Below are 24,227 nucleotides of genomic sequence, written 5' to 3'. Positions count from 1 at the left end.
TACTTTCTGAGAAAAATAATTAAAATTTAAAAAACAATTTAGTAACACGTTACTGGTAATTCTTTCATGATTTTTGCCGCAAGGCAAATTATCAGAATATAGATTTAAAAAATCCTAAACAAATAATAATAATCATTATTATTTTGAAGAAGAATGAGAATTTTTCCCCATAGTTCACACTGAAATTCTGATAATTTCCCTGAATTTCCATGCTTGAAGTATGTAAATTCTCCCTACATTATAATTTGTGGTGCGGATTAGAAAAACAGAATTATTTTAATCAGCCTTCACCATTCCCATAGCCGTCCAAGTTCTCCTTTTTTACTTTTTTAAATACAGTTTAAGCTGTTTACTTTCTTACTGTATTTAGTACTAAATAATAATTATACACTAACCTTCTCAAGCTTCAACATTTCTAGAGATAATTATCTTTTCACAGCCTTTTAATCATCATATTTTTGAACCTGCACTGATTATTTGAGGTGTTCTTCGTTATGTTCCCTGAGCAGCTACAATATTTGTTAACATCGCTTGCGCAACACGAACACTGAAATCTCATCACTTTCCCTGACACTCTGTGCAATTTCATTTCAGTGAAATTGCTCTGATAGCATAGCAATTTCACTTATTCTCGGCATATTTTGAAGCATTTTCCTGACATATTTTAATTTTCTTAACAGTGTGAACCCTATATCTCGTATCCATATCTGGTAAACTACTTAATTGTTAGCTCACTGGAGTTTAGCGTCCTTTCAGCATTATGAGACGTGGACCTACAGCATAACATAGAATCTTAACCAAATGAACTCTTACTGAAAACTGAACCCGGGCCTTCTGTGCCGAATGCGCATACACTAAGCATGTAGCCACGACGGAATTACTTATTACTGTCTATGTGTGTGACAAAGGGGCAGGTTCTGATACGAGGACCGTTTTCACACTGAGTGAGAAGATCGTACACAATATATATATATATACAGAAAATAAAGAAATCCTGGTCGAATGACTTGAAAATAAATTAAAACATCATTTTATGTAGTGCAAATTTGGGAATTTGAAAATTCAACCTGGTTCACTGTTAAGTTACAAAGCTAGAGATTACATTAAAGAAAAATGCACCGAGTCCATAATTTCCCTTACAAATTCATCTTCAAATTAAAAGTGAACATACAGAGTCTCCGTTGCGTTTCTTGTTCATTGTATTTCACTGACTTTCCACTCATAATGAATTTGTGAATATAAATTAATTGTCAGAAATCGACTCCGCCATATTGCAGAGTGCATCATCACCATTTGATGTTTAATAGGTGTACTTGACAACGTGTTTTTCGGCACAGTTCTTACATCGGTTAGTTCATTCCATTTTATTCATTGATATTTTAATTTTTATTCTTTTTTTTTTTAATCCTCCGTGACTAAGTCTCCAGGAGAGAGTCGAAAGCTCGGCAAGTAATATTCGCGAATTACAAAAATATGTAACTAGAATGATAGCTAGAATTCTTGAGTTTGGTTTTACATTTTCAGTAATTGTTACAAGTTAATGATGGGCATTACTTGTTAAGTAAATGGGAAACTTCTAGAGGAAGAGTCAATCAAAAACTTAAGAGATATTATTATTATTATAATATTAGATTCTGAAGACAATCATTCTTCTGGTAAACGGTTACAATCATCCTACGATTCCTTCAATATCAAGGTCGCTTCAATAACTTTTGCCTGTGAATCCTTCCATTCAAACAGTTAGATTTCGTGCAAAGGTCAGTACACTTTTTAGTTTGATGTTACAACCATTATCGAGTAGATCCCGGTAAATAAATAAATAAATAAATAAATAAATAAAAATAAAAGTCAATGTTTAAACTGTTTACTATGCTTATGGATCATTCCATGAGAATCACCGGAGGCAAACGTTGGTTGCATGACCGTTTTTAAAAATTTGACCATTTTGTATACATGTTCGTATGTTTCTGCTTTATAAAAGGGTATGATGATAAAAATCAGCCTGTCCACGGCCGTCATGTTCCCTCATGACGAGTACCAAATTGCAGAAAAATCAGCACAAATCAACACAAATGAAAATGGCACAGATGTGAAACGAACATCATTGAACATGTATAACATTATAAACATTTACCTCCCTCAATAAGTGTGTTTCAAAATTATTAATTAACTCAGTCAAAACACCATGTTTAAGCCACGAAAAGAATGAAGAGGAGTAGGTTGATATACGCCGTTCGCAATAACGAGTTGCAGTGGGAATGATGTGTATATCCGCTTTGACTTAAGTACGGATGGTATAAATTCACAGATAACTTCTCATTATAATTTGCTTACGGGGCTCGGTTGTACAATTTGCTGCAACGGATAGAAAGAAAAGATCAATTTATTTAGTTTTTCTATTGTTTTCATTTCATTTTCGAACACATTTTATATTTTGAAATCGACTTCTCCATAAACACTCTACACTTGAGCGGTTAAATACAGGACTTCATACATGAACACACTTTCATCCTTCATACAGGTATATAAAATCTTAGAAATGAATTGCTGTAATTTTATGAGCCGTAATAAATGGCCATGTATGGAATTTTGCCGATGTTCGCATTTTAATACCTCTGGTGAGAGAAGTGGAAAAAAAAAAAAAAAACTTAGTTATGATGTACTGCTACTTATAATAAAACAGGGTTTTCGATTTTGCAGTATGCGACTTGAAAAGGAAAGAAGTTACTTACCAACTGATCTCAAATTACAGAGAGTGACACATATTTTGTAGAGAACGTAACATAATACTCATCTGAATACATCTAATAACATGTTTGTTGTAACACAGTGGTATTTACAACATACGGTACGTCAATTGCACACATGAGTATGATATTTCACTGCAAACTTTGAAATATGATCCTTTCTTCCTGTACGTATAATCAGTTCTAATTGTGTGTTTTCACATAATCAGTGATAAAGGTATCCATGAGCTAACAGCTGATTTCGCAAATAATAGCCTTGATTCCACTGGTTTGAAGAACTGAACGTACAAATCCTTATGTTCCGGACTAATATTCTCAACCAGTGTAAGCCACCACTGATCGTAAATGCAAGCAATTATGTAGCAGATGGGACTGTTTGTCTATTTCTGTGAATCGCGAACGAGGTTAGAGAAAAAATAGTTAAGGTAATAAAGAATAAACAGAAATACTCTGGCAGCTCATCGGGAACATAATGGTTATATTACAGTTGTGTACAACCTATTTTATACTACCAGCACCTATATTCATTATAAAAAGGTATACCGTTCAACATTGACGAAATATGTAGCAGATTCCTAAATTTATCAACAAACTCATAAATCTGGAGGGGTTAGGAACTCGTTTGTATACGCTCTTTGGAGACTTGTTCTTGATGCTTATCTTTTACTGTATAACTGGCATAATCTCAAAGACCTTTGCCATAAGTAGTGCCAAAGAACTTCAATTCCAGCAAATAAGTCAGATTCATGATGACCAAGGTATAGTAGATTCTTTTACTTTTTATAATAACCAGCTACGCAGTCACTGGCATATATTTTGTGACTAAACGCAAAATTTCCTAGATAGTGAATTAGCTGCGTCTGAAATGTATAGGCAGCAAGTGTTATATTAAAAAAGGATCACTTTCATATTTCATCCCGAACTACAAACGTAACAACAGAAGCAAAATTTGCCAGTTGTATCAAATCAGAATCACCGAGGTTGACTTTCATTTGACTTAAATATTCAGACTCAGCTTTCAAGATGCAGTAATACTGTTTCTGTATGAAACTATCAAAAAACTTGTTGCAAGTCGGCACACTGTTTGTTAAGTGTTGATCAATCTGTATTAACTTCCTATTTAAAACGCATATTTTCACACAGTCCTTCCACTACGTCATACCAATAAATCACTTTTATATCAGTAGATATTGAATATGATACACACCTATTACATCACACTAATCAGTTCAAATAACTTCTTGTAGTGAATATTCGGAAGGCTTTCTTCCAAGAAAGTCTCACTCTGCATTATTAATAGACTACTCGCATGTTTTTTCACAATTGCTTATTTCTATCATTTTGTTTTGCTTTTCCCTTTTGTATGTATGTTTAGCACCATTACATCTTAACTTGTGCATAAACAAATATGCCGTTGTACTGTAATTTGAGATTAGTTGGTTACGTGACTTCTCTCCTTCATAATTTGTATAACTATAGATTTGAGTGAGTGTCCCTCATGAGTTTAAACCAAATCTTCACACGATGGTTTTCCCAAATACTTCAGCAGTGTCCTTAAGTTGTGTTGGTCAACTAATGAAGAAAACGATCATGTGAGGCAACTCGATTTAAACTCTTCAGAATCACTTAGATGATGTCAAATTGCTGTAACGGGTATTGAAATTATCAGGATTCAACTAAAACAAACATACGCTAGGCTAGTTATGTCAAGTTACTCTGCCTGAATATTCGAAATGGTGCACCTCTAATATAAGTACTTTAATGAAAACGGGTACCCTACAGCTGCATGAAAGAACTGGCTGACGGTTTTCATCACTTTATCCGCGTTAAAAAAATTGTATGTTCCAGGGTCTTACAAAGTATGTTAATGACTGGTTGAACAACCTATTGAAGTGGCAACTCATGCTGCACCCTCATCAAAAATCAACGGCTCTGCACCACTGCTTCTTTGTGCATAGGAACACGTCAGACACGGTCCAGAATCACATGACGGTCGCACGAGCTCAGTAACTTCCATTTACAAATAGCACAGTTACTTATTGGTTGACAGTGTAGATACGTTTTATGAAATATCAGCAATATGTACTGGTTTTAATACAATTAAGACAATCCTAATATGAACTGTTTGTAACAAAAACTCTGACAACTAACCTGGAATGACACAATTCATAGCAAAGTTCACTTATGTTTATAAACGAACCATGGAAAGCAAATACATAGTAATACGAATACTCACCGTCGCTTCACGCCTGCTTCCCACAGAAGCACTCCTGCGAAGACTCACTACGGTAAATGTTTAGCAGACGGGATCCAGAAGTACGTAAAAAAATACAAAATTGACGGGAAAAATGGAAGATGCAAGCACTTAGACCTAACCAAGTCTAACCTAAACTAAACTAAACTAACCTAAAATAATCTACACTAACCTAATATTAATAGAAATAAGCGAAATTCTATCATTTTTCGACAATTATGCTGGATCCCTACACTAATATAATCTAACATAAAGTAACCTAACCTAACCGGAACTAACCTTAACTTAATGTAAACAAAAACTACCGAAGTTGTAACATTTTTTAGAAAAAAATGCTGAACCCCTTCTGCTAAACATTGTCACTCACTAGCTTCGTTCTGTTCTGACTCGAAACAGACATAATTCTTGCTTCTACGGCCACGTAGCACATGTTGGTGTGTTTTCGCTTGATAATAGTTACTTATGTCAGATTAGTTTGCACGCATACAATCAACCTGTATGTAATTGTTTGGGGATGCTACAGGAATGCCTTAGGGAACCGTTCGAAGAATGAAAAAAATAGGTTGGTGCACAGTTATGCCACAAATAACTATCGTGAAGATCAAGTTTAGGTACACTACTCAAAATAATATTTGAAAAATTATAATCCTTTCACTAGCTTCCATCTTATTATCCTCCAAAAGATTTGCGCTGGGCGACATGGCACAATCCCATTCAGCGTAGACGAAATTCACGGGGGCCACCAGAAGTAGTTGTTGAAAAATTACAATACTTTCACGACCTGTGTATAAATACAGTGTACGAACATATGCCATAAAAAAACAATGCAAAAAACCAACCTGCGCTAGGTGGTCACTAAAAGGCACGAATTCTATCTAACCAGTCACGGTAAAGCAAAGACAGTTAGCGCGCGTCCATTGGGAGCAGGTGCATTAGTAACGGTGGGTACATGCGCAGACAAGGGTAGTGAAAAAACACATATTTGTAATAGATTTACATTAGTGACCCACACTGGTAAAAATTAAGAGTTTTCTGTTGTATCGCCGGACCAATTTAAGGAAATTTACCGGGTCAATTGAAGAATTTATTTAAGTTTGTGAGGAAGAATAAGTGAAAGTCAGATAAGGTGAATAGCAAAAGTTAAGAAAGTGCTTGTATTTGCTGATTGTTTTTGATGTTGTAAGCGGCACTGTATGTAGAGGCGAATGGACTATTTCGCGGAGAGGTACACTTGTTTTACTATATGGATCCATAGACTGTAAAATGCACAGAAAAATTTGGGCAAGTCTTTAATTTGCCCATTTCATGTCGAGAACAGAACCCAACGAACCCCTATGGGGCTTCTAACCCGTTCCTACAACTACCACTACTGTATTACTCCCACTACTACTACTACTTATACTATGGATTCGTATAGTAAAACTACATGCCTAATAACATAATCTAACGTACCGGTAACTTAATGTAGTCCTACCAAATATAACCGAATGCAGTACATTTTGGTACTTTTCTTTTATTTTCAAATTGGTCCGGCGATACAACAGTAATGTCAAAAATAATAAGCTTTCGTACATTGTGCAAAAATACTACACCGTCAGAAAATAATACATAATGGAGTCTTATTTTATATGTACTTAATTATTTTAACAGTCTTCTACCACTTGTAATCATTAAATACGGCTGTATCACTTTACTATTTAAATTTGTTACTTCCAGAAATGTGTTCCTTACAAATATGTCCTTCAACGCAGAGTATTGAATTTTACCTGGGTAATAGTTAAGAACAACTACTTCTCATCTCCCGTGCACGAGGATACATCTTACTGTTGCACTACCTAAACACCCTAAGTACAAGGGCAAGAACTCAGTCTATTACCTACTTTTTAACATCCTAGATAGTCAATGAATAATTCCTGAAAGTATGGCGTTTCTCGTCCTTCCCTAAATGGGAAGTACGGCTCCTGGCTTGTGTATAGCCCGCTCCCCCCAGTTCTTTGTCACCGGAACAGGAAGAGTCACTACCAGTACTTATATCGAGAACGGAACCCAACCAACCCCTGCGGGGCTTCTAACCCGTTCCTACTACTACTACTACTACTATTGCTACTAACTACCACTACTACTACTGCTACTACTACTACTACTACTACTTATACTAAAACTTCCTTACCACAAGATTTACATCTTAAATCTTTATAACACGCGATTCCGATTCATTATGAACTAGTATGAATCGTTAGAATCACTATGATTCGTTAAAAATCACTGGGGGGAGCGGGCTATACTCAATCCGAACAGGGTTACTACGATAGCCAAATTTGCAAAACCTACATATTACAAGTTTACAATATATTCAGAGGATATACTATCTACTTGTATTATTATGAACGGTCGCATTTAATGAAATTCTTGTATCATCAAATCATTGATTATCGTAATGACAACTTCCAAAACACAAACAATATGCATGATACTGCAATTCTCGGGTAGAAAACATTGCTTTCAAACTTAACACGTAATAATAAACGTAATATAACCTATATCAAACTCAACACTAAACGCGAATCATGCGAGAAAACTCATAGCTAGCCAAATATAACATTAATAATGAATATGCTCCTATGAATCATCTATCATTATTATTTATAATATTAGACAGTAACTAAAAAGAAACGTAATTTATCCTTGTTTGTACCGCAAATTAACTTACCTTATCTGTCAATATTACTTCACGTTTTCGTAGCTTTCTTTCATCGGCCCACAAAACCAAACAAAACTTACAATGACGAACACTCAGTCCCACTCCAGACACAGATTACTCACTTTCAAACGCAGTTACAAGAGAGACGCATTTCCTTCTTTCTCTTCTTATGTTATTTTCTATTCTTAAAATGCCTTCACACACAGTTATTTTTTTTTTAAGTCCATAATTGGTCCGATTCCTAAATATTCGCACTACTCACCTCTATTAATATTAATAGTTATAACTAAAAGAGGCTTATTCTGTACACTTCTGGTTACAAAAACTTAGATTGTCTGTAAGAGGCTAATTACGAAAAAACGACCCAGCCTTACGAAGTCCCTTAGTTTTCCTGCATTCTTATCATATACAGGATTGGAAATTGAACCATTATATTACAATATGCATTTCGTAGTTTGGTTGACTGTATGGTATTTGATCAGAACAAAGCTACTGTACAGAAAAATACTGTAATTTTAAATCACAAATTTGATACATGAGCTGTATTTCAAATCTAGAACGATTTTATTAAAGAGAGAGATCGAAGCAGTAGCAATATCATAACTATAACGACTATCCATCTATTTTGCGTGTTTTGTTTTCGTTGTTTCACTGCCAGTTCGGATGTCCTAACAACATGTCCTTGACCGGTGACCTTGCTTGGAACCAAAACCAAGGACTCTTCTTCTTCTAAGCCTTTTTCTTCTGGTTAGTTGGGGTCGGCTTTTTTGGATCGCTGCACTCTAAAAAATGGTATAGCTGAATTGACAATAAAAGCATTGTTGATGAGTATTGCTAATTGGTAAATTAATATTGACTATAGTATAGTTGATGTATAAATACTGATTTGTTATTTATACAACACCTATTTTTTTAGTATGGCTGTGGTAAGAAAAAAATATTGCTAATATTAGTATGGTTAATAATATCATGCATATTGTTTATATAACCAGATTATTTAGTATTGCTAAAATAGCGATAGCATTATGGTTAGAATGGCTATTACAATATAAAACTCTTGTTATGGCAACTATGCGAAATCCCGCCTTTTACGAGTTGTCATGTAGCCGCCATAATGGATTCTATAGTTAATATGAATTACGAAAATATCTTAAAAGAGTGGGGTTTAGAAACCCTAATAATGAAATTTCAAGGTAAGTGGATAGTCAGTAAGTTTCAATATGTAAATTGAAGATATGTATTTGTAAATGTTTATTTGAATTGTATTGCGCACAAGCAACGAAAGTCCCTTGTACGAAATAGTGTATTATTAAGCATTTATGACGCTTCCAAAATATTATTTTTATTATCACCAAATCAAAATACTTCAAAATAGAGACACGATGTGTTCACGCAATTGAGGGTAAGTTTAGAGTTTCTAGCCCGTTTTTACTCGGAATTACGATATTAGAACCTGTTTCAGTCACGGTTCTAGTCTAACTAAAGTCTTACCAGGTAACCTAATCTAACCTAACCTAACAATTTTTAATGTTTTAACTGCATTTTCGTAGGTTGGAAACTGGAGGGGCAAATCTAAACTTAAGCCCGAAAATGTACAGATGAAATTATATAAGGTATAATAATGATTTATGACTTCTTGTAAGATGTTTGTGTGAAAAGTTGAGAGAAAGGTTATTATTAATATGAGAGTTCGTACTATTTGGAAGAGGCTTAAGCTTTTGCAGAACGATTCGATGCTTGAGGATCATAGTGGTCCTATGTTGATATTTCTACGTTGAGTTTTACTTAATTGGGCATTTATTCCGAAGTTGGACGTCCGATACTTTTCTACCAAAATTGCGTAAAAGCTATTAAAATGTATAATTTTTCAATTTCGCGAGTTGGGAGAAAGTGTAGGTTAGGTTAGGTTACGTTAGGATCTATAATAGAAGTACCCTTCGACGGGAGCTTCACGAAATTCAACACTGTCAGTTCACATCCCGTACAGCGATTCGGTATATTACCCGCAATATTGATATTATGAATGCTCGTTACTTTCCCACAATGCAACTATTCGGTTACCTTGCGCGAGGTAGTTCTCTTCGCTCGCTTAGTAGTCCCATGTTTATAACCAATTATATATAACAAATAGAGTGAGTGTTGTTGTATTATCTTTATATATTATCAAGCACACAAACGATCAAATTATACGTATCTTCCGTGCAAGTTTCAAAATTTTGCTGAAAACGGACGTCCAACTTTGGAATTTAACCCCTTAATTGTTATACTTTGTGCCCTTATTACTTTCTACAAACAGTACAGATGGGATCAAGAATTTTAATAATAATTCACCCTTAATTTTTACTAATTAATGCTGAACAAGCGACAGCGAGCGAAAGTATGGTTATATAGGCTAGTTTAGGTATGTGTAGCAAAAAGAAAACACGATAGGTTACGATTTAATGCTTTTTAAGTGTGCTTCTGTCGCTTTCAAATTATTACAGAAGGCCTTTCTCTTTGTGTTACACTAAGTGACACCACCTTTGCACTTTTAATTTAATTCATGATGGTGATGTCAAACTTCAAAGCACATAAATAACAGGTTTTGCAGAAACCATTTTCTTTTTAAATCCGATATTTTGTTTGAACCAGTTCATTTTTTTAAATATATTTAGGTTAAATTAAAGTGGAGTAAACAAAGTCCCTATTTAAAACTAAGTAAAGGTGGGGCGCTGATTGGATTGAGTGCTCGGTTTTGACCTCAAGAAGTGATCTAACCCGATCAGACTCGGTCAGAGGTCAACTAATTCCTCAAATGATGTACCAGTAGTTCACAAATTATTTACCAGTCAGCCCATTCAGCAGTACTGAAGCTTGACCTAAGTTTAAACATTCAGTACCTTCGTACAAGGGACCATGATCTAATGAAACTAATATATAAGCTTAGTTGATCTCACAGTTTACTGAAATTAGTCAAGTATTCATAATAATTTTGTATGTGATTGTTCCCACGAAATGGAGCTTATTTAGCTTTGGGGTTAACTGGTGTATCACCGGAACAGTTTTAGAAAATTTGCCGGGTCAGTTAATTTTTTTTTTTTTTGTTTGTTTGTTTGTTTGTTTATGAGCAAGAATGAGTGAAAGTCATGTAAGGGGAATAGTAAAAATGAAGAAATTGGTTATTTTTGATGTTGTAAGCGACACTGTATGTGGAGGCGGATGGACCATTTCGCGGAGAGATATAGTTGTTATGATGTAGTGGCGCGAAGAGGAGTATGGCAAGTGCTATTGAAATGTATATGATTGCGGAAACCAGATGTTTTCAGTACCCTCGCTTACGCGTGTACACATCGTCGCTGACGCGCCTGCTCCCTTCGGGGGCACTACCGCGCTGGTCCGCTAGCTCCGCCCTACCTTGGCTCGGTTAGATAGCATTCGTGCACTTAGTGGCCACCTAGCACAAGTTGGTTTGTGTTTTTTGCACTGTAGTTTTTTATGCCCTTATCCTAATGTGAGGTAATCTAATGTAAGTTAATGTAGTCCAACGAAATATATCCGTATACAGTACATTTTGGTACTTTTTTTCGATTCTAATACTGGTCCGGCGATGCGGCAGTAATGCCTTAGCTTTGTAATAAGCGAGAAGAAAATATAAACGTCATAGAAATTACAAGGTTCTAGAACACATGTCCCACTTCCCATTTAGCTGTAATAAAAACAGAAAACAACGTATCCTGCGGTCTTCTAACCCGCTTTCACTTGCTGACGCTCGCTAGCAATATTCTGTGAAATAAAATTTAAATTTTGGTACAGAAAGGAACCAACCTTGCTAATTTATATGGGGAACCTGTGTTCTAGAACTTCTCCTTAGCAATTATCTGGTTCACACGTTGCATTAGAGCGTACGTTAAGTTAGGATAAAAGCCGGAAGTTTCAAACTTTTCATCGTGCCATTAACTGACAAAATAATGGAACTGGCAGTTGACGTGGAAAGTTGAAACTTGGCATACATATAGCCTTCAGAGAAAAATATACAGTATCCACGTTAATCAGTAGGTCCACGTCTCATATAGCCTCGCTGCTGAAAGGGACGCTAAACTAAAAACCAACTCTACGTTATCAGGCAGGACGGTCGCCCTGCAAGCAAGGCTTTAAAAAGTAGATCGACTAGTGCTTACGCTTCTAGAATACAAAAAATGGCATTTCGGCGTTGTTCGTTTACAACAACTACGAAACAGATATGAATGAAATTTAAAACATTTGTTTTCTGGTAGAAAAGATTGCAAGTGACATCAAAATAAAATTTCCATGTGAAAAATTGTCAAAGTTGTGATGCGTTGAAAATGAAATTCTTTTTCAGGTAATCACCAGATATCAAAAAAAAAAAAAAAAAAAAAAAAATACTGCACCCATTTCGACGAAATTTGGGACATATGTGTACTTTTACACATACATGCTCATGCTCGTTTTTGTTTTTCGTAGAAAACAAGAGTTTCTTTTTGTAAATTTTTGAAATAAAATACGTCTGGTTATACGTATTCACGTTTATGTGATCTTAACATAAGTGATATCAAATTATTTTATAGTTTTGCTTTTGTTGTTTAAGTTTTGTTTTATTTCAAATTCTATGATCACAAGTACCTTGTTCTAGGACTTGCAGAAGATTCTGAATAGTTCACTGCAAGGAAAAGAAGTATTATCTACGCACAAGAATTTGGGACATCTTAATAGCAGAGCTCGCAGTTTATTAACAGATGTCATCGTTCGATATATTGGCGCAGATAAAAGGTACAGATCGTTTCGTTAAATTTTGTGGTATCGTATGTTAAAGATAATGTAAATGCAATAGTCTTAAATATTAAGTAATTGCTGTCCTATACATTTATCGTCTTCACTAAGAATTCCGAGTAGAATCTCGTTTTCACATGGCACATATTCGACGGTATTGATTGCGTTTATCACCGTGACAGTATTTTTCACTTATGATCTATATTACAAGTATGTTTGTAGTTGTGTTTTTAGGATTAATTTGGTCTCAAAATGCATTGAAATTATCAAAGCAAAAGTTCAAACACATTAATTCGTTAGTTGCTCATTGTGGTACACAACAATATGGATCAGTTGGAATTTGAAAGTGTTCTGATGACTGCATAGCACCCTTTGGATTGATTAATAACTGTTTACAGTAACTTGGAACACGTTGAGTTGTATTAAATATTACAGTTCATTTATTTGCCTGACTTAATGAAACTAAACATTCACTTCTTTCTTTAGTGCCAGTGTTACAAAATTTATAAGAAACAGAAAAACACACTGCTGAACAAGACTGTACTTTTAATATAAAAACATATTTACACGTGACGTTTCGATCTTCTAGCCAAGATCCTCATCAGACGTACACTCTGATGAGGATCTTGGCTAGAAGATCGAAACGTCACGTGTAAATATATTTTTATATTAAAAGTACAGTCTTGTTCAGCAGTGTGTTTTTCTGATTTTATTCGCAAGACGAATACTATGATTGTGTGTCAGTTTAAAATTTATAAACAAGTGTTTTTTTTTCCCTCCCCAATGGAGCGTCGTCTCTTAATATTTATTCAAGCTTCTATGGGAATTGCTTTGTGAAATTTCATTTTCTGTCTTACAGGATCAGTAGACAGTCATTCATTTCAATAAGTGAGGCGATTGTACGATTGTTTCCGTCTGAAAACAAGGTTTGTGTAAAATTCAGTTAGGTGAGGGAATTCTTGTATATTGCTAATTTTTCGTTTTTCTTTGCGTTCACTGGAAAAAATTTAAAAGTCGTGGAGTATTTTATGATTCTTTGAAGATTGTTCGGAAACCATACTGACAACTTTTGGAGATAATAGCTGATGTACTTCTAAGCAAAAATGATCCCATAAGAATATGTTCAATTTTCAACGGTCTGATAGTTACAGGTTGGTAAATATTTTATACAAATTTGTTCAGGACAAAATTTTATTACTCATCCTGTATGTACTTTAAAGAGATGACGCATGGCGTATTTGAACGGCAATGGAAGTACCTTTCCACTGATGTATATATGACGATAGTGGAGTTGGAAGGGAAGTTGTGGAGGAAGAAAAAAACTTTCTTCATTTTAATAAAAGTAGTTCGATTGTATAAGGACAATTTTATTTTTCTTTCTGATACTGTAGTATATATATATATATATATATATATATATATATATATATATACAGGGTGGTGCATTTAAAATTTGCCACCCTCTATATCTTTGAAACGACTGCGAATATGAGAAAAGGCAAAAACACGTCTATCATTATTTTAAGGGGCTTGAATTTTGAGCTATAAAAAGTCCACCCCAGGTACCCCCCCTATTGAGGTACGTGGGTCAACTTGAAAATTTTAAATGGCAAAGGGGGTCGAGTGATACATCGTTGGAAAGGTCTAGACAAGAGAAATATTTTGCCAAAAGTTTCAAGTCCCAATGTTGACCCTATCCTAAATGGCGGGGGTTCCCATTTTGTGTCCATAAAGTCCGTTGGCACCCAGTGTATCTTCGAAACGACTGTAAATATGAGAAAACACAAAAACATGTCCATCACTATTTTAAGGAGCTTGAATCTTGAGCTATAAACGGTCCACTCCAGGTACCCCCATATGGGGGTACATGGGGTCAGCTTCAAATTTTTAAATAGCAAAGAGGGTCGAGTGATATATCGTTGGAAAGAATGTGAACCCGAGCCATTTTAGATGGAGTCAACATAGGGACTTGAAACTCTAGGTAGAATATTTCTCTTGTCGAGACCTTTCCAACGATATATCACTCGACCCCCTTTGCTATTTAAAATTTTCAAGTTGACTCCAGATACCGCTATATGGGGTGTTTAGGGGGATCTTTTATAGCTGAAAATTCAAGCCCCTTAAAATAATGATGGACGTGTTTTAGCGTTTTCTCATATTCGCAGTCGTTTCGAAGATATAGGGGTGGCAAATTTTAAATGCACCATCCTATATATATATATATATATATATAATATAAATTTGCGACATTATTCAGCATAAAAATTGAAGTTGATGCGTAATTTTTTGTCGTTCCTATTTGGCGACAGTGTTGGCAACCGTGTTTCTTGAAGCTCTTGGAAGAAAGATATTTTGTTCTGAAAATTAGCTTCATGAGGCTCCTTCCAACGCAACTATCGTCACGTGCCATATACCCTTGGAAAGGCCATTCTGTCACCATTCAAATGCATCATAGATGACCTTTAGAAAAAATACAGGATGAGTAATACATTTTTGTTTTGGAAAAATGTACAGAATTGTTACCAACCTGTAGGTGTCAGGCCGCTGAGAATCGGATATGTGTAGAAGCTTTTTTGCTTAGAATTATATTAACTATCATCTTCCGATTTCGCCGGTATAGTTTCTGAACACCCATTGAAAATTAGACTTAATTGTATTAATATTTATTTTATCATTGTCTTCAGAACAAGGAGAAATTTACAATTTAACTTACAAGTGAACGTTTTCCATAACTTATCAGAATACATTTTTCAATGCTCATTTTATTGAAGTACTAAAGGAATCCAGAAAAAAAAAAGAAATTCCAATATGTCTAATTTACAGCATATATATACAGTGAAACTTGTATAAGACGGAACGTCAAGGAACAAAATAATTTTCCGTTGTGTGCAAATTCGAAAAGTTAAGTTCTGTAACAATAACTGCTGGTAAAAATAATCTCGTAGTACTATACCTAGGTTAAAATGGTTGAGGTGAAAGATTAATTAACACAAAAATGTATTTACAACATAAACTCAATTTACAAAGTGAACTTATTTGAATAAGACAGACGCTTAAAGTAGAAACTACAAGTATGTATTATTTTATTATGTATTTCCTCTCACATTCCTCTTTACATTTTCACCGCCTTTTAAGGATTGTTTTCATTTTCTGGGTTTCAGTGTTGGAAATTTGCGTTTGCAACATTTGAAATGAACTTTATATTTTACAAACATTGTCTCTTATTCTCTCTTCAATAATCGTATTGTGTCCTCCAAAGTAACAATAACATTTGTTTTTGCCGTATTTGTACACAACACTGGGCACACAAACACGCCACACTGAAACCACATTTTCTGCAGCAGAAACAATGGAAATTTTCAACAACTGGTCTAAATTTCTACCATTTTTTTTCAAAAATGACCGAATTCTTGGAAATGCATGTGTAATGACGGAGTAGCAAGCAGTAAGTCTTTAATTTATAAAGAAAGTTTTGACAGTAGAAAAGTGCTTATGTGTGTATCAACAAAAACAGGAAACAGGTAACTTAAATAACAGAAACATTATCTCCATTCTTGTTCACGGCCGAAAGATCTTAACTATTGAAAACAGAAGTTCAGTAGTAACGCCAACGCAGAGACAGACAGACTACAGTGCCCCTACGTTTCGAGCTGGCAATCAGTTAAGAGAAAAATCTTTACCATATGGCAAATCAGACAGAGTTGCCGGGACTAAAAACTATTCATCTTCAGCAAATTTCCGGTTTATATAAGTTTCGTTTTAAACAGGTTTTCATGTATTTTGTTTCTCTGTGGAAATAATATAGTTTAATTGTAATTTTGTGTTGTGCAATAGGATATCAGGACTGTATATTATAACAGTGATTTGTTTTTCAAATAGCATACTTACTACGTCCCCTATAAAGTTGCTCAAGGGAAGAAGGTTTTGGCAAGAGGGAAACTTTGGGACAGATATTGCAACACAAGAAGGTATTTGCGGCAAAGTGGTGTTTTGCCTTTGAGAAACCGGTGTGCAGCTACAACTTCTACCGAAGTCGATTTAGATGGTACGTTCATAGTTCTTTTTCATTTATTTGCTTTCATGTTCATAAATTCTGTATTATAATTTTATCAGTAAATCACGATGCATAGTGTTTTATGCTATCTTATATTCAGACAAGGGTACAAAACTTCCTAAAAGAGATGCGTGCCGATTTTTTACATGGTTACACATATTCACGTATTATGGTCAATCAACAGATTCACAGTTCAAGGGCACTACCTTCATTATAAATCAACAAATTTCCGTGAATTTGTGCAATCAGTATATCTGCTGTTCATCTGTGTGTAAAACTCTATCACTGCTTTCATATATTAACGGGACGTTTTGTAAATACATGTTCCGAACACCTCATATGACAATTGTGTTCAGAAGTATAATACTGTCTGTTTCACATGTTTATTGAAATATTATTTCTTGTACTTCTGTCCTAGAAATTAATACATATGTATTTACGTATACTTAGTATGTACGTTTCTTTCACACTGAATTATGTAGATGGTGTCCTTTATTTTCAGAGTCCACTGATGAATTTGCCGAGGAAGCTCTCACGTGGTTGAGAAATAATATAGAGCCATGGGAGAAAGTGTGTGATCTGTGGAAACAAACGACATTAAATCGGAGAGCAAATTACATTCAGTCAAAGAAGGATATCAGCTCCTACTTCAAGGAATTTCCTGCTTTAAAACAGCCTCTTGGATACACACTTGTAAGTGTAGTGATATTGCTAAGAAGTTTACATCTTTCTATTATTATTTTATGAATGTAACCGAAGAAAGAAAATACCTTTATATTATTTTATAGAAGTGTAATTCCGTATCACAGAACGAACTGTACTTAAAGGAAAATGAAAAAAAAAAAAAAAAAAACGAGTAACAAAATTTAATGAGTTAAAAAAAAATCATGAACATAAGGGTCTTATGTTGATGCTATATATAAATTGCGAACACGGCAGTTTTTCTTTGCAAAAAAAGCACCTAGCATGAGGCGAGAGAGTTTATAAATGTTTTTCGGTGTATGAAGTTGTACCCTGTCTTGCACTATGTTTCGGAGTTTTTCGGTTCTAATTTTTTCCTGTGAGTAAGCTGATGGACGAGATGGTGCATCTTGTAGCAGGTAGAACGTTTAGTAATTCTGAGAAAATCAACCGGATTTTCAGTACACCAAAACCTGTATAGATTCAGAAATAATGAAAAATCAGAGTGAAAAAGTGCGAGTGGGCCGAAAATAGATCTTTTGTCTTCGACGTACAATGCCAATAAGTTAACCTCTACGCTACCCAGCCCGCTCCCCGATCAGCCCCACATCCTCACTCTTGTTGATAATGTTCCTATGAAAACATTTAATAGTTTATTTTAATTTACAAATATACCAGCATCAGCGGCAGAAGGTTCAGAATTATGTAAGCTTACGTTAAAGACGCGTTTTTGTGTAATTAAAAACCAACCAATGTATAAAACAGTTACCAGAAATTAGATAAAATACACGTGCAGTACATGCGCGCAAAGATTTAAGAAAGAAAAAAAAGCTTGTAAGAGCTTTCACCTTTTATGGCTTTGTTAGGCAGGAAGAGAAAGACGAAAGTGGAAGAAGAAAGATACAGAGTAAGACGAGTTACGCCATATTTCTGGGGGGGGGCGCGGTGGCTCAGTGGTAGAGCGTTCACCTCCGGTGCTTGGGGTCCCGGGTTCAAACCCTGCTCCCGCCGTGTGGACTTTGTGGTGTAGAAACACCGTGCTCGTGGGTTTTCTCGGGTTCTCCCACTTTCTTCATTCCACCATTTCATTCATCTCTCATCATCACCGTCTCCTTTAGCCTAACCGGCGTAACCGTGAGACGTAAAACTCAAAGATTTCATTTCATTTTGCCATATTTCTGCTAGGTGCTATGGTGGTCATGTGATCACGTGACTGCTGTCAAGTACTCATACGAGAAAGTAGAGAACCTTGTGGAGAAATCATTGTTGGTATAGGTGCGGTCCTTGTGTCTTTCTCTATTTCTTATTCCACTTTCGTCTTTGCGTCCCTGTATGACGACTCCATAAATGCGAAAGCGCTTGGAAGTTTGTTTTATATTTGCGTGTATTTTATCAGTTCCACTCTAAGTAATTGTTTTTTACATGCCTACTTTGGGATTTCTTTTTCAATCAGACATAGTATTTTCTGAAAATGGATACTATAGTGGGGTGAATGCCATTGATGTTCATAACTTGATTAAAAACGCTCTGTTGAAACAAAGATTATTTGATGAACTTCAAAGAAAACTATACTACCAAACTTTTGTATAAAGAGAAGAAAGCATAGAACATTATATCATCAAACAGCGTTAGGTATATGTGACAACAATTTCTTTTACTTTTCAGATCGACATTGATTTTGGCCAGTTATATCCTGGGAAAGATATAACATTTTTTTCAACGTGGAATGCAGACTTAAAGAAGATTCAGCATATACTTACCACGACCAAACAAACAACAAATGACGGAGCCACATTAGTAGAACTTTTGCTGCAGGAGAACATCAGGGAAGGTAATTATTTTTCTTATTAAGGAGATCTTCTACCTCTTCGCTTATGTTTCTAACTTCCCATTTGAAAACATGTAAATTTTAATATGGTAATTTCTAACAAAGTATTGTAGGTAATGACTTGAAATTTTTAATACAAATAGACAAGACCCATATAAATCCAACCACGGTCTCCAATTTACGTTACATGCGTTAGATTAATTGCAATATATTCTTCAGTAAGTTTGGCAACAGAGAATAAAAAGTATGCTGCAGAGGGAAGAGGGCTGACCATCTGTTTGCTTGTTAGCTGCTTTAAAAAGGACGCTCTTACCAGAAAAATCACGTTGTGATTCTCACTTCTCAGTGGTTAGAATGGTCTGGACTGGAAGAGCCCAAAACCACTTCTTTCTTCCTTTCACGGTTTGTTTGTTTCTTCCACCCCCTGCTGTCACAAGAAGACAACTTGTTTCGGAAAGCATTTTGAATTAGTAGCGAAAAGCCAAACGAATGACACCACGGACGGATTAAAGGGAGGGGCGGTCACTCCCTCCGAGAACATTTGAATACTTTGAATAATCGGAGTAAGAAACTAGAAATTGCGTAATCTAATAAGAAAAGTTTGTTGAAGTATACAAATCAAGACGCATTTTAAGTGTCACAGCATTGTACTCTCATCCCCTCCCCTCCCAATTCCCTTCTGAAGAAGTTCTCTTTTGTTTCTCTGTTCCATATTAGCCTTTACACTTACACTTTCATTATCCAGTATTGATTTTTACCATACCATCTGCACAGAAGGCGAATAAGGTTTACGAGTCCTTCCTGCCCCCTTTTTTAAAAATTGCTAATTATAATAAAATTTATCGAAGTGCATGGAAGTAAGTTTTGACTGTGGAGAAATGGTGTACACATTGTTTATTATTTCATTAAGTATTGTTCACTATAATTATTAAAACGCAACACTGTTCAGCCTACTCCCGTAAGCAAAGAAAAGATCAATTACAGGTGCTCCGGCAATTTTCCCTTGTCTCCTTTTAGTCGTAAGTCCGAGCAGAATAAATCAAAATCTAGAAGAAAAATAAATGATAATTGTAAATCGACAACATATCGAGCACTTAAAAAAGCTCTGTTATTCTTTTGTTTCATTATTGAGCTCAGATCACGAGAAATATTTCAACTGCTGTGTAGTAATTGAACATTTTTCGTTTAATCTCCCAAAGAGTCTGAAATACTGAGTTCAGTGACCAGTTTACATCCCTGAAATCAGTAATTACTTGAATAACAGTATATGAAGAAGATAGATTCAGTAGGGTTAATAAGCAGATATGAAATCCCTTTTGTAGCAATGAATGAAACTAATGTTTAGAATTTGTGACGAAAGAACTTTTCCGCAGCGTATAGTCTTTAACTTGTTGTTAATTGTCTATTTTGATTCATTAAGCTGTTCAATTTCTCTCTTTTTATCCGTATCTGTTGCAACTTCCCAAAGAGAAATACATACGTTGACTTTAACCTTTGGTTCTTGAAATAATATACTTCATGTACAGCTTTTATACACGTACTTATAGGCGATAGATAAGTATCGTATTAAGATTAGTTTTCACCATTATTTGGACCCAATATTTGCATATAAGAAACATCGCATTATCCCTTTGGCGAATCTGGGTGTAGTTACAAAAGATGATACTTTTTGTGTGTGTTTTTTTTTCAGACTGCTGTCCATTGCTTACAAAACGTAATTTCCTTTTTTCTTTGATTATTGACTTAAAGTAATATACAGTATTCATTGCGTATCACAGAGCAAACCTCTGCAGGTATGAGAATGAATGCAGTCAGAAAGTTAGCACTTACATTCAAATAAATTAGTATAAAGTGGTCAAAAGTGGGCGTACCCCCCTTTAGTTTCAACAGTATAGTGTTAGTTATGGTAGAATGTCTGTACACAGCTACCTTAAAGTCGTAAGAGTCGTAAACAAAGGTATGATCACCATCCATGTCATAACACAACTGAATTCTGCACAAAGTTCTGGCAGATGTTTTGCGGAGATACTCCGGAGTCAACGAGGATGAAGGCGTGTTCCACAGCTGCTCGTAATTCCTGCGTTGTGTGATATCGAGTGTTTCTTACGTGTTGCTTCATGAAAGCCCAGGGAGCATTGTCTGATATCGTCAGATCGGGACTTCTTGGAGGCCTGGCAAAGAGCTGGATGCACAACCTCTTCCAATCCAGCGGCCAGGAACTGATCTGATAACTGTTACCAAGCAGAAAACAAATGGATAGCAATGTTGCCAGACAATGCCAAGCAGTGTTACCAAACAAATGTAGGTAAAACCAAAAACCGTCAGAAAACACCAATTAAGAGGTACGCCCACTTCCGGACCTCGCTGTATAAGCGTAAATTAATTACCTACAAATGTTCTTGATATTTCATTCTTTTCCAGATGCCAGAACAGTCGTAATATTAATACTTCTTGGAAGATATTTCCCATCTGTGACCACGTGTATCAAAAGGAAAGACGGAGGTGGATTATGGAAACCTTCCAAATACGAGGCACAGCAAGGATTCCTTTTTCATGTCAGAGTATGTACCATTATGTAATATAATGTATTAATATCTACACTTGATTACCACGAAATATGTCATTAACATTTAATTAGTGATTGGAGAATGGAGAACATTGCACGAAACCTTATCGAACAAACAAACAAACAAAAAAAATCAGCTTTTCTGGAAAAACTGCTATGCTCAAACAAAAATATTGTGTAAGCAAACACCATTTTCATCAAACCACGATCCACTCTGACTCACCACGTGTCACCATGATCTACTGATCTACTTCGACCTACTGACCGAATATGTCGAGAGTGGATCAAAGTGGAATGTGTTATATTGAGGACTACAATGAGTCAGTTGTTATTGTTGGGTTAGGGTAGTCATACGTAACAGTGGAACATGTAAATGTAACCCAAGATCCACTAAAGTATACTCAAAATTATCCCCACGTGATCCATAGCCACTGACCCGCTCCATCTTTGATGTGCACTCAATTGATATGATTACCATACCATATCAAGAGGATCATATTGGTGGTACATGGAAACAAAAAAGTTTAAGAAAAGGCCCCCTCGGGACAGCACGCCCTTGGTGGAGTGAGCTATCAACCATATTTTGCAATATACATGACTCTTCTTCATGCAATTAGTAAAGCATGTATCGGTGTATGTGACGCGATTTGTATCTTACGAAGATATCGTGAACCTAAGTTGTGTAGATAGAAAGGAATATGCATAAAATAGGAAAACACAATATTTATTAGTCGCTAACGCCCTCGCCTTTGGTGCGAGCGGTTCTGGGTTCGATTCCCGGTGGGATCACTCGATCAAAGAAGTGTAACAGCTTTTTCAGGCCAATCATCCTGAGTGTTTTTTCCTGGGTTGAGTGAGTTTTTTTTTTAATATAAACACAGTGAATGATGCTAAAAATGCCGGGATGGTACCTAACACACAGGTCCCAGACCGCTTCCTTCCCCATCCATTCCTTTCTTGCTTCCCCTCTCTCGGATTGTGTGCTCTCCGAGGGACGACATCCCTCAAACGTGACGAACTTAAGGCCGACCTAAAAGTTACTCCTTCGTTGCTAGTACACTTATCTCCTTTGTTGGGCGACTGCGTTCGATTTCCCGGGAGGAAGGGGGAGGGGATTTTAGGATGTTATTCGTATTTTCGGTTCCACTGTAGGTTTATGCCTTATGAAGTTCCCGTGATGAAACCCTATATTCCAATAACAATAGTAAACGTAAAAATGCTGTAAAACTTTCGGTGAATGCTAGGTAAACTTTCTGAAACATAAGTAGAGGTTAAATATGTTTATGGTCATGGATAAAATGTTTACTTGGCTCAAAACAGCTTTTTCCCAGTGTCTTTAAAAATGTTCTTCATTCAACCCTTCAAATATTGGAACTATGATAGCACTCCTTTCTTCATTTTATGGCATAAATAAGTAAGAAGTGTTTATACTCGAGGTAATGATATGTGTGTAATATCAATCTTATAAAAATACTAAACAGCACGTAGGGGAACGGCACCAACCTTTTCGCGATCATTATTTTAAAAACTAATTCATTGATATTGTAGCATCCTTGCTTTTCAAATTTCCGCAAAGGTTTTTCTTTCTTCTTCCTGGAGATTTGTAACGTCAAGAATTGCGGTCATTGACGTACAGGATCTAAATTTATTTTATCTTTAAAATATCCGTGCTTACTTTATGTCTGGATGTGATTCCAAGTTTGCCACATTTAATTGAAATATTTATTACTGTAAATGTAAACCATTAAGTGTAAGCTTAGGACAATTTTATTGATGTCGCAGTTATCTATTCACGTAACTACTGTCAAGTTTATAAGTGCAATAATTCAGATTGTTTTCTTTGTGATTATTCTCAAACCTTATACTAAAAGGTAGATTCCTCTAAGGAACTTTACTTAATTTTTCCAGAACTTTTCTTAATTGCATCGGATAATACAAACACAATGAACGGTATTAAAAATGTACAACTCAAGGGGTATAATAATACATTCGAAATACTGTCATATTAACCTATATTAGTTTTCAAGACATTTCATATCGCGTAGAAGTGACTCGCGTCAATTATGACCTCATTACATTACATTTCTAGTATAGAAGAATGCCTGAAAACAGTTGGTACCAGTTTAATTGGATTGCTATATATATTATTGGTGCACCTCGTATTTAAAATACAAGCTCATTTTAATTATACGTGTATTTGTAGTTTTTGGAATTTGATAACGTGTTAATAGGTGTGTAACGTGATAATAATTCTGTGTACATGACTTACAGGAAGCGTCCGATCTTCAAACAGAGTTAGAAAGGCATCATCTAAAGATGCAGCGCTTTGGATGTAGTGTGCAGCCCATGCCCGTCGTTGTCGCTTCAAAAATAGATGAACCTCAAGCCTTCTACGTGAGTATTGAGGATAATCTCTACAGAGTTGAAACTCCACTGAAAGCAATCGATAGCACATTCAAGTCGTTTCAAGTACTGCATGCAGAATATCCGAAGGAATCGGAACAGGTGTGGACATTTGTGCAGAAACATATGTACAAAATTGAAAATGACTGCGACAAGAATTTTCCTTCAGTGAACACGCTTATCTCTGAAATATCAAAGGTGTAATGGCGGGAAAGGTTGTTTTCCG

The 24,227-nt window shown here is 35.5% G+C and overlaps 2 protein-coding genes across 2 annotated transcripts in view; one reads left to right on the top strand and one right to left on the bottom strand.

Moving 5' to 3' along the window:
• SCAP (SREBP cleavage activating protein) overlaps positions 1 to 24,227 on the bottom strand; it is a 441,101-nt gene that overhangs the window by 152,562 nt on the left and 264,312 nt on the right. The window contains exon 2 of the mRNA XM_081736987.1: positions 7,712 to 7,768. The gene's annotated coding sequence lies outside the window, so the exon portion shown is untranslated. The remainder of the gene's footprint in view (positions 1 to 7,711; positions 7,769 to 24,227) is intronic.
• On the top strand, positions 8,620 to 24,205 carry LOC145667873 (uncharacterized). The gene is made up of 8 exons (XM_081735305.1): positions 8,620 to 8,628; positions 12,333 to 12,469; positions 13,329 to 13,395; positions 16,349 to 16,514; positions 17,026 to 17,216; positions 18,870 to 19,035; positions 21,454 to 21,593; positions 23,870 to 24,205. The coding sequence occupies exons 1-8, from the start codon at positions 8,620 to 8,622 to the stop codon at positions 24,203 to 24,205; spliced, it is 1,212 nt and encodes a 403-aa protein (XP_081591431.1).

The sequence above is a fragment of the Thermobia domestica genome, chromosome 13, assembly GCF_964235325.1.
Source record: "Thermobia domestica chromosome 13, izTheDome1.hap1.1, whole genome shotgun sequence".
NCBI lineage: Eukaryota > Metazoa > Arthropoda > Insecta > Zygentoma > Lepismatidae > Thermobia > Thermobia domestica.
This window is presented reverse-complemented; position numbering and strand designations above follow the sequence as displayed.